Genomic DNA, 12362 nt, shown 5'->3' with positions numbered 1-12362 from the left:
ATGGCCGAACGAAATGTAAGCAACGTGAGTTAGTACAACAAACAAGGTAAAAGTATACGAACGTACAAAAAGACAATCACAATAACTGACTTCGCAAATCCATGCTGCATCGCACATAAAACCGGTCCCGGACTCAGGTGTGCGCTGCAACTCAGATCCCTCTCTCTTTGTTAATGGTTTTCAGTAATGTTTTATCATGTATATGGATTTTTCGACGCTGACGTATTATTGTAAAATATTATTAATATTTTATTAAAGAAAAGACACTATAAAGTTTAATCATGATTTTTTTAACATAAATAACATTTATTTAAAAATAATCTTTAGAGGCTGCTGCAATACGTTGAGCTACCCTGACCTCTTGAATATCTTAAATATAAGCATTGAAACAATTTCAAAGTATCGAAATAATATGAAACGTTGTAAGGCGATATAGATACATTTAATTTGCATCTGTACAGCTGTATTTTCGTCGCTGAGAGCGACCTGCATAATTAACTTCACTCCGAGTGACGAAGATGAATGAGGATTAACGCAATAATTTTTTTCTCCTTTTTTCCAGAATTCCGAGATATCTCTGTTCGAGACAAACATTCGTTTCATGGGAAGCCTGCTAGCCTGTTACGTTCTCACCGGGGACGTGATGTTCCAGGATAAGGCGGCTCAGCTTGGTGAACGGATGTTGCCCGCTTTCCAGACGGAAACCGGAATTCCTCATTCTCTCATCAATCTCCATACCGGGGTAAGTCTGGGATTTCGTGGTTTCGCATCGGCCTCGACGTCGACGCCAGCATGTTTTAATGTTAATTATTTCTGATGGAATTGCGGCTCGAAATTTACACGGCGAAAACATTTACGGCGAAAGGGTCGCCAGGGAAATTCCTCTCAACGACCGTGAGATTTTGTCGTGGATTACATGCAAGACCGTCCAAAAGTAACTTCTTTTTAGCGTCTTTTTCTTCAGAGTCCGTAAATTTTACATAGTTGTCGTAATGTACGTACTTTGAACTGATCCTCGCTTGTTAAAAACGAACTCGGAAAAGTTAGAAACTGAGCACAATCAAAAGTTCAATGTTCTGCATTCAGGCTAAACGTTTTACCAATTTAATTTTTTTGCATTCAATCTGTTTAATGTTCGGAATGAAGCGATTTTAACACGTTCACTGCCAGATCAAAACTGTATAATATTCTGCAAAAGTAAAATTTTGATTTTAGATCATTGTAAGCAACACAATCTTTTGTTTCAGTACTTATTTTTGTAACCTTGTTAAAATTCATAAATTTTGTCAAAATTTATTTTTTTCAACGTCTTAGGTTGAGAATTAATTTTTTTAGTATCATAATGGTAAATATTGTCACCCATATACGGGTGACGTGGCAATGAAAGTGTTAATATTTAATATTCAATATTCAATGTATCTTTAGGGGCAGTCAAAAACATTGTCAATGAAAATAAACAAATATAATTTCAATATAGTGAAGGAATGTTTTCCAAAAAAAGTCACAAAAAATTCGAATCATGCGAATCTCGGGTTCGTTCGACGAAGAAAACAAGGTGTTACGTTAAAGTCGTTTCTTTTTTCGCCTGTAATGCATATGCCCACGGGGACGAAAAAAGAGTCGGGAAGATTGTACAGAGAAGGCGGAAACCCCGGTGGTTTTTGCGCGCACATTAGAAACGAGAACATCGTTGTATTCGTCGAGTTTTATTGAAACGATTCCGTCAAGTCACGCTCTCCAAAGCGATAGGCCGCGATTAATATGCAAATTCTTAATTGGACGAGAAACGATGCCGTGGAAGGCGTTGCCTAGGTCACTTTGCCTGTTCTGCATCTTTTTCCCCCCTTTCTTCTCTACCGTTCGTCTTTTCCTTTGATCGTTCCCCATTTGTTAAGATTTGCGTTCAGAAATAAACCCTTCAAATTACTCTACGTTCGAGAAGAATAATAACAGTTTTTATATTGTCACTGGAAGGTTTCTACAAGGATTTGGGTTCGATTGGAAAATAATGTAAAGTACAATCGTTGACGAAAGTTATTTAACGAAATTAGTTTACGAATGGATCTAAAATTTGTATTCGTTATTCGTGGGTAAAATTTGTCCAACTCTGGTTAACACCACCGTTTCGAGCCTTTTTCGACTACTCTTTCTTTTTGCTTCTCTCTTTCTTCTGCTGTATCGCTCTTATCTTTTAACGTTTCTCTTTGATGTTCACATTTTCTCGTCTTCCTGTTCGCACTTTCCCTGATTGTCTTTATCTATGTTCGCTGTTCCTGTAATACTCTTCCTCTCGCGTTTTCTGCCTACGGTTTCGCGAATCCTCGACTTCAAACGTACTTTTCCCCATCGCTCTTTTCGTTTGATTTCGCTCTTTCCTCGCTTTCTTTCCCCTTTCGCGCAATTTTCCATGAACGATACGACTGTCTACTTCGACAGCTCATTTCGTTTTCCCGCGGAGCGTTGCACCGCCGCAAAAACTCGGAGGCGAATGGAAATCCAGCAGGAACCGTTTTTTTTCTCGCGTTGGGGACCATATCCAACGAGTTTACACTTTCACGGTGCATTAAATAAACGTTGAAATTGGATTTCCTATCTTTCATATCAACCTAACGGTGGGAGCTTGCTCGCAGAGAAATAATTAAAGACCTCCTCCGTTATATTTTGCAGTAACTTTTAAGCATCCTCGGAAATATAAAATTACTTTTTCTTTGGCTAAAGAGGAACACGTAAAAAGTAGGTACTCTCGTGAAGTTATGTTTGAAGGTGAATTTCAAAAATTGAAATTAAATACAAAATTAATTTATAGTCGCTGTGTATCTTTTAAAACACGAATAAAAACTTAATAAAAACTAGTACGGTAGATGTTCAATAAATAATTAATTAATCTTCATGATGATTATTTGATTAATGATTATGATTACCATTATTACTATTTCTAACCGAGTGTAATTTTTGCACTTGTCACTCGTATAAAGTCCACTCGCAAGATTCAAAGCTTTTTTCTTTGAATTCCCGGGAAATTCAATTTATTTCTGCGCAACCACCGAGGATTGTCATTATCAACAAGACTGTAACCGTAATTTTACAAGCAGCGAATATTTGTCTCGGAAAGAAAAGGCAAAGCGAGTTTGTTTCACAACAGTGAGACGTCTATAATGTAAACGAAGTCGGCCGTCTTTGTTCTTTCATTTAATTGGTTCCCATTCGATACTGGTTTCAACGGAATTTTTTCGTCGACTAATCGAAACAAAATTTCGCCGAAATTTACAGGCGAGCAAGAATTACGGATGGGCGAGCAGCGGGTGCAGCATACTGTCCGAAATTGGCACGATGCATCTGGAATTTATCTACCTTAGCGACATCACTGGCAATTTGGTCTTCAAAAGCAAGTCGAGAACGTTAGGAAACTATTGATGAATCTGGAAAAACCGAAGGGACTCTATCCGAATTATATCCACCCTAGGACTGGAAAATGGGGACAACGTAAGTTTTCAAAACAATACAAATTGATTATAGATTTGTTTTCTATTATACTTTCCGGGTGAAGGGTGATACTAAACACACATTCTTTCCTTTGATTTTGATATATATATTTGTAATTATTATAGTATAAAATACTATGGACTACATTTATCCAACAATCCCGCATTCTTCTTCAATCCCTCAACCTTTCTCTCTTTCGTTCGTTTGTCGCTCGAGCGCACGCGCAATAAGCCGGGAGGCCCCGTTTTCATGTCGCGTCCAAAGGCGCATCCACATCTCACGTCATACATAACATTTTCTCTTGAGCATCAAGTATGTTTCTTATCTTTTAAAATTAACCTACGCGTATACAAAAAAATATGCATGACAATTTAGTGTAACGCTATATAGAGACACATGCTTGAACCACGAGTAATCTATACGACGTATATGGAAATAATAGCTTAGACAGAGGAGAGATTTAAAAAATTAATTTGACTTGTACGTCGAGAAATATACGCACTTAGGTAATTTTTTAACACCAAACCTACCAGCACTTCATGTATACCCATTCCAACCATGACCGATCAAACAACCAGTATTTCTTTTTCTCTTTTATGAGGCATCGTATTTCTAATTTTTCCATTATATGTATAGAAAGTTGTGTTTTGAAATGTATTCGTAAGATATCATTCGCTTTTATGTCGCATATTTTTTCTTAAAGCATTGAATTTTAAGAATCTGCACAAAAATATTCAATACTTTTACTCTAAACGTGCATTAGTATTTTAGTAGTATTAGTAAATTAGTAATTTTCATCGGATGGAAGATAAAACACTCTTGAGAACAAATTTTCTTTCAAGTCGATACCGTAGTTAAAAACAATTATTTACGAAAGAAATGGCATAATAATTATGCAAACATCGGGTATAGAAATTTCAATTCATTTTGAGTTAAATAAACAATTTGTAATCAAGTTTTATCGCACACCAATCATATAATCAATAAGAATTGTTGAAACTTCTTTAGGTATATAGCGCCAAAGTAAATGTGAAAATAAACATAGAAGACAGTAAAAATTATAGTAGGTGATATAATCGTTAGGTAGAGGATGAAATGCTCTTTAAAATGAGCGTTTGTACGAGTCGATAGCTTTATTAGTTCCGGAGATATAGTGATTTTAGTTTCGCGTCGATGCGATGGCTAGTTACGGAGATATAAGGGTCCGAAGCGTTTGTTTACTACGGCCTTGTCAAGGCCATTGACCGCACGTACTCGTAGTAAATAGTAAACGTTACGTCACTCGGTCACTCGGTCAGTGTGTCAACGTGCGAGAAGGAGGTCCGATGCGACGCGTTAAACGGAGACAGCGATAGTCAAATGAAGAATACTACCCTTTTACATAAATTACGATATCTCGAAAATGAAAAGTCGGATCGACATAAACAAAAAACCATTTTAAAGAGGAAGCTTTACCGCTTTTAACGGTGACTCAATCATGAAGAAAATTCTAGTAGCTTCGAAACTGCTCGCGTCTGAAGTTTAACTATTTTTAATACGCGTTATTAGACCGTTCTAAGGCAGTGGAAGCTGAAGATTCTCTCCTTTCGTCTTTGCTATAGATATATTTCCTATTCACATCGGAAGCTAACCAGAATTAGGTATCAAACTTTGTTCAGTTTCTTATAAAAAAATATAAATCATTCAAACGGTCGGCTGAGCGGTCTTAGTAGGCAAGACAGAATACATAGCTTTTTTAAAAAACAAACAATAAGAATAGAAGTGAATATTGTAAAATTCATTGTACGTATACTATAAGAAAAGTCGTGAAGTTAAATGGCGCTGAAATAATATTGTGTGTTAGAAATTCTGAACAAAATTTAAAATCGGTCACTTGACCGGTTGCGGTAGATTTAGTGTTAAGTAATGTTGGAAAAATATCGATTGTGAAAATTCGTAACGTATGTGTTTGCTTACGACTCGACCAACACGTCTGTCTATTGCTCATCATTTCCACTTGCGTTTGCGGAAAAATACATAATTTTCTCGTAAGGTGTTGTGCCTGACGTGCACCGCTGTGATTTTGAAACCCTCGTCTCTCCACACCGCATGCACTTTCGAAACCCTAAACTTGAGATTTAGAAGTAGTTGGAGTTCCTCGTCTGGGATTCAGTTTTCACGAATCCTTTAAACGAGTTTGCATCTCTTTGATTCTCGCGTGCCTCAACCGCATCCAGGAGCATCTCGTTTCATCTCGCAAGCCCCCTCACCGAGACGCTCGCATTTCAATTTCTGTTACTCGCAGTTCCCGCGTTTCGATTTCACTGTCCCGACCACACGTACGAAAAAGTAACGAACGAAAACACCATGATATAAATTTCAAAGAGCGCCGCGGCAACGTGTTCCGGGCTTCCTTTAAACTGGCCACGCCAATTTCAATCACAGTAATCAGTTTGCTCGTAAAAAAAGACGTAACACCTGAAACTAATTATTTTTTGATGTCAGACTCGGGCTTCATGAATTTCTATTGAAAATTAAAAATTTCCTATTGGATAAAAAGCTTTCTTTCAAAAAACACGCGATGCTCAAACATTGACGAATACAAGAGACACCGAACTTCTCGATAAAATCATTACCCCGCGGGCAACCGTGTAAAAAATCCGAGGAAACGAAAATGAACAGAAAAAAACTGACACGCTCATTACTAGCGAGAAACATTGACTCGGCCAAAAACAACAAAACAAACAAACACACAACAAATTCGTCCGTCGAATTTAATTTATTTCGTCCGTTCGTTTCGATCCGTAATCGCGCTTTTTCCTAGCACGGGATTTCATTTCTAGCCAGCGACCCGCGAACGCAGTGGAAAGAGGAAAACGAAAGTACTCGACGTTTCCCGCAACGAGGGGATAGAAAAGTCGCGAGAGTAAAACTGCTCGAGCTCTTTCCTCTTTGTCCCGCTGGCTCTCAGACGAGTTGTCGGAGTAGCCCTCTTCCCGGTACAAAAACCTCGCCGATATCCACGGCGAATCACAGTACCGGCGGTCTTTCCTGTTTTCGAAGAACCGCGGAGACGTTCTGCTACCCAAGTGGCCGACCATTTCGCTGCTCGTTGTCATAATGAAGCATCCTTCGCGATCACTGGCGCGCACTCGTCCGGCGATATCTTCGAAAACAGACGGTCCTCCTTCGTTATCCGGCTCGACGTTATTAATATGATTTCGCTTTCATCGCAGGAAGCACAAAATCAGCTTCCTCCGACGAACGCAATTGTAACTGGCAATCTAGAGGGGCGTCGCGAACGATAAATAGATCAGCGGTTCCTGCGTTAGATCGAGTGAATAGTCCCGCGAACCATTGAATTGTATATTTCTGAAAAAAAAACACCGCATGAAAAAGGTTACAGGTACTGCCTCTCTAATTATTTTATGAAATATTTTTTAGACTTTTGTGATCTTTAATAAAATTACGAATTCGATGAACCTTCGCTCTCATTCTGTAGAAAGCTTTTTGCATCATCGTATTCGTGGTGGTCATTTAACACTAAACCTACCGGTGATGTTTAATTATTTTTAATACACGTTATTAGACTGTTTTAAGATAGTGGAAACTGAAGATTCTCTCCTTTTATCTTTGCTATGTACATATTTCTTATTTACGTCGAAAGCAAATCAGAATTTAATACCAAATTTTGTCTGTGTTTTTACAAAATAATATAAATTATTCAACCAGTCATTTGACCTATCGTGGAAGGTTTAGTGTTCAATGACACTGTAATACAATATTTTATGTCATCGAACGTACATAAAATGAGCACCGAATTATGTTATGTAGTTTTCATTTTACTTCAATTTGAAAACCCGTTTATATCGCTGCCCAAGCCACTGTCGAATATAAGCATCGATGACATATTTATGTTTCCAGCTGTTTGCGATACAGCACGTTCCTTTCTCGAAAAAGCGTTGGCGTTAACACGGTTCCCCGTAGTAAATCGGTTAAGAAAACTATTTTCTCGTCAAATATAGATCACATGTCGGGAGGACTTGGCGACAGCTTCTACGAGTACCTGCTGAAAGCTTGGATTCAGTCGGGTAAGGAGGACGTCGAGGCCCGTCAAGTGTACGACGAAGCGATCGCAGCGATAGATCAACACATGATCCAAACGTCACCCGGAAAGCTGCTTTATGTATCGGATCTGAAATACGACAGGCTAGACCATAAAATGGGCCATCTAGCATGTTTCGCTGGTGAGTTTTAACAGAAATCCTCTTACTTTTCCATTTAATACTTCAGCTTCGCTTACTTTTAATACTTCTGCTTCGCTGGTATTTTCGCGAAATATCTTTTCGACCTGCGAGATTATTTTCACTCGTTTTTCTCGACTAGATACAGTAGCGACCACTCAATATCTGTTTATCATAGCGACGGTAGTTCTTCCGATTAAAAATCATCGTATCAGAAATTAACTATAGGCTCCGTGAAATAAATAACTGTTAGGCTCGTCCTGCGTTACTGGTTTCGAACCGTAAGAAATGTCTGTTTCCAGATGGAATGTTCGCATTAGGTGCCAAAACAATGGAAAACGAAATGTCTGACAGATATATGTCGATAGCCGCCGGTCTGGAAAGTCTGAAACTTGGACCGGAAGCTTTCCATTTCATCGAGGGTAATGAAGCGAGGAGCTTAAAGAACGGCGAGAAATATTATATCTTCCGACCGGAAGTAAGTTTCTCAAAAGTTTAAAAAATAAAACGTATTTCGCGTTTTCTTTTTTTCCTTTCTTCCTTCCAGCTGTAAAATATGTTTCATATTCTAAATAAGAAACAAGAATATAAACGCCCTAGGTCAAACAAACTAGGAAGTAACGTTTTGATGTTATTTTCTGGTGTTTCCCCAGCCAGGAACGGAAACTAAAATATTCAATCCTTAATTTTTTACGTCTCTCACTGAGCAAATACGGTCTGCTGGTCAAATTCCGTGGAGTAAAATATCTATCTTTCAGACGTTTGAATCGTACTTCGTGATGTGACGGCTGACAAAGGACCCGAAATACCGCGAGTGGGGGTGTGAGGCGGTCCAGGCGTTGGAGAAATACTGTCGCGTTCCAGGAGGTTTCACTGGACTTCACAACGTTTACGTGATTGATCCGCCACAAGACGACGTTCAACAAAGCTACTTCTTCGCCAAGACTCTGAAGGTACGAGCGCGCTATTAATTTATTTTTTAATGCACGTGGATCGAGCGAAAAACAACGCAACCACACCCTTAACTTTGTTTCAAAAGGGTAGTTTTCTGTGGAACTATGATAAGATTCAGTTTCTTTTTATATTTGAGTAAAGTTATTTAAAATATATTGCTAGGGTTTCAATGTTCACAATTTTGCATAGCCGTCAACATTTGAATTCTTTGAAACTGTCACCAAGGAACCCATACTTCGTCTCATCGATCCAGACAGTCTCTCTTACAATTTTATTTTGAGCGAACAATCGAGATGAATTCAAAAGCATAAGGAGAAAAGTTTGACGGGACACGACAATGCTAGATTTCACGCTTCACGAGCCACCAAAGAGACAATGGCGAAGTTGGATCTCTGTGTTTTACGTCATCCGCCATACTATTGAAACTCAACGCCATTCGACTTTCGACCATTCCTAAAATCAAGGGAATATCTTCGTGCTAATCTGTTCGACTCGAAATAAAACAAGTTGCAAATGCATTCTTAATTACTCTAACTTGTAAACCATCTTTCCTGACATTTTTAAGGAGAAATTGAGCTATCATATTAATTTATTTTAAGACGAGAGAGCGAAAAATCTGGTAAAATATATACGTGTCATCCGGCACGAATGTGTTAAACTGACCGATATAAATTAAACAACCCTCCCTTAATTAGTCGACACTGTTCCGTCGATTTTATCAATGGTTAATTACCAGTTTTGCATCCAACGAATTAGCTTCCCGTGAAGTTTTGTTCGACCTCCAGCTGAGCTAACAACTCACGCGTCGATGTAACATTTTTTTTACCATATTTCGCAAAGTCTGCAACGTTCAAGATCGCATCGTCTTGAATGCGAATCAAGCTCGTTAACTTCCCTATAAAGCAGCCGTGGTTTTTGTAACGTTACGCGGCGGGAAACGATTAAACTCATCGAGCAACGTCGGCAAGCTACAAAATGGGAACGCGAACCTGAACGTAGACAGTCATTATCGTCCATAACGGCGAGTATGTTAGGAAGTTAATTCACTCATTAATGCGTAGTTGATTACTGTCCGAATCCCACTGGACCTTCCAGGAATCCCATTAAACCGTCGCTTTTCCAAGATCGCCAGGATGTTTTAAAGCTTCCAAGATTCTTCGCGAATTGCTATCTCGGTAACCAAGAAAAATGGCCGGAGTCTGAAACAACATTGTTAACATGTTTATTCCAGGGATAAAAGGTCGTAGATTACGTTGAAAAATGTATAGGAACGAGTGATAAAATATTTAAATATATTTAGTAGACATACTCTGACCCCTGTCAAGTTTCTGTTTACGATAACAATAAACCATTATTTGTTTTTATAAAGAATTAATATCGAAAGTATTACTGTTTCAATTGTTATTCAAAATTGTATTTAGCATTGGATGCAATCAGAGACTAGAAAAACTGGTTGGCTGACGAAAACTGTGTTATACTACTGCAGCAGAATATGAGTTTTCGAGGTACAACGTTCTTCCGCAGCTTTGACTACACTTTTCCATCGATTCTGCAATGCAAATGAATCAACCGTCCATTAATTCCCATTAACTCTGCCAATTCCACAATGTATGGAAATAGAATAATACAACTTGATGGGGGAATATCTATAACGCGTAAAAAAACGAACTTTTTCATTACTACGTTTATTTGTCAAATCACTATTGTACCTAAAACCAACTTTAGCGACTTGTTGTTAAATGTTTCGCAATTTCTTTCGATATTAAATGGATGAACATAACAAAAATACTTAATACATCGCGCAATACCAAATTTCAAAATTTTTCAATGCTGTACATTCCTTTGTCAAATTGAAGATTGTTCTGTACTGGTTTACGCGCTTTTTAAGCATTAAGATGATTAACTAGTCTGATGAATCACTCTTGTAACACAATGGTATCATGTTTTCATTTATACACAGTATCACTGTAATATTTTGGTAATATGTTTCGATGTTGTAACTACCCAGTTTCTTGCATTATTTGCGGTGAAAATCAACGTGTCCTGTCGAGAGCCTTATGCTCCCCTTTGATAATCTCTGTTCTAGATTACTGAAAGCGTTAGGAAATGAATGAATGAAACCTCAGGAAGTGATTACTGAGATCGTTATTCTGATCTTTCGCAGTACCTCTACCTGCTGTTCAGCGACGACGACCTCATAAACTTGGACGACTGGGTGTTCAACTCCGAGGCTCACATGCTTCCCATCAGGGGCAATCCTTTTTACCGGCCATCTCCTTCTTTATAATTCCAACGAAGTCTCACGATACGTAAAAGCAATGCGCCGACGCGACAAGATTCTTAACACCGAGAATCGCATCGTCAGATGCGCCAAAAGGAGACCGAACTCGAGAAACCGGAACAGGAGTAACCAAAAATAGTCTGGCAAAACAAAAGGAAAAGGAATAAAATAGGGGTACGACAGTGCACGGCGGGATAAAGTGGCTACATGAGGACGAAGAGAGTCAGAAAACACAACGTTTATGCGACACTCATCAGAGAACAATGGAGGAAACAGCAACACGTGACAAATGGGAGAAACAGAATGGCAACGCGAGGTCTCGTCTCGAGACGTCGAGCGATCAAAGTCGCACGTTGCCGCGCGGTTGATACGGATAAATAATTAGTTTAGGTAAAACGAGGTAATAGGGAACGGCGGCGGCGTTACGGATGTTATCTAACAGGGAAATATAGCCAAATGTCGGGCAATTTTAATCAAATTTCAAACAGATTGTTCGTTTTTCCGATCTAAGGTCCGGTGTCGTATTTCATTAACACTTTACGACTTTAAGCGAGAAGCCACCCCTTGTAACAAATCTATTTTATTCAAGATTACATAACTCTTAAATAACAAAGGATATTGATACATGCTACGAATGGAGAAAGTTACTGTCTCTGGGAGAGCTTGTAAATTAGTGAGAAAAAGTGTCGGGGATAAAATTTTTTAGAAAACTTAATTTCTGTCCCCCTTATTTTTACATTTTTCTCTGCTGATACGAGCCTCAAAAATTTGCTATTTAAGGGTTATATAGACACGAACGAAATGGGTAGTTGCTCCCTTAAAGTCGATAAGTAGCAACAACAGAACGTGGTGTAGTTTTTAGGCCGTGTCGACGAACGTTTGTGCAAAGTTTCGTTAAAAGTGACGTTTGACAGTTTAACGATGTTGCTTTGTAAACGACACGCACGTACGTTTGTAAATAGCGAGAAAGGAGCGCATGCGTGAGAATATATAAAATAGAAAAACTGAACGCACGAATACGAGAATGGACGTTAATGGAGAGTGTGATCATTTACTCTTCACCCGAATGCGGGTACTTAACCCATTTCTTTTTTCGCCGGCGACACGAAACGGTCTACCCAACGGAATCCATTCGGAGGGAATTAGAACGTTTGGTCAGATTTATCGGTGATTATGGCGTGTTTCTCTTTTTCTTCTTCCTTCCGTTCGAGCTTGAAAAAAAATGATGAACCTTCCCTCAGAAAGAACGGAGAAGCTAATTATCGCGTGTGTGACGACGACGATGAATAATGGTAGCATTCGGTTTTGGGGATGTTCCTTGGGGAGTGGTTAAATATATACCACTCGTTACGAAAGTGGTGAAAAGACATTTCAAATAAAATTGTCTAAGAGATAAAATTACCTTTTCTGTTGACTGAAAT

The 12362-nt window shown here is 38.7% G+C and overlaps 1 protein-coding gene across 1 annotated transcript; it reads left to right on the top strand.

Annotated features, from left to right (window-relative positions):
• On the top strand, positions 1–11199 carry LOC143345659 (mannosyl-oligosaccharide alpha-1,2-mannosidase IA-like). Its single transcript, XM_076773023.1, is given in 8 exon segments — positions 1–24; positions 563–742; positions 3271–3388; positions 3391–3483; positions 7488–7709; positions 8009–8184; positions 8465–8659; positions 10825–11199. Coding segments are annotated over 8 exon segments (1131 nt in total). The 3' UTR covers positions 10948–11199.
• The last annotated feature ends 1163 nt before the right edge of the window (positions 11200–12362 follow it).

This window comes from Colletes latitarsis, chromosome 9 (genome assembly GCF_051014445.1).
Source record: "Colletes latitarsis isolate SP2378_abdomen chromosome 9, iyColLati1, whole genome shotgun sequence".
NCBI lineage: Eukaryota > Metazoa > Arthropoda > Insecta > Hymenoptera > Colletidae > Colletes > Colletes latitarsis.
This window is presented reverse-complemented; position numbering and strand designations above follow the sequence as displayed.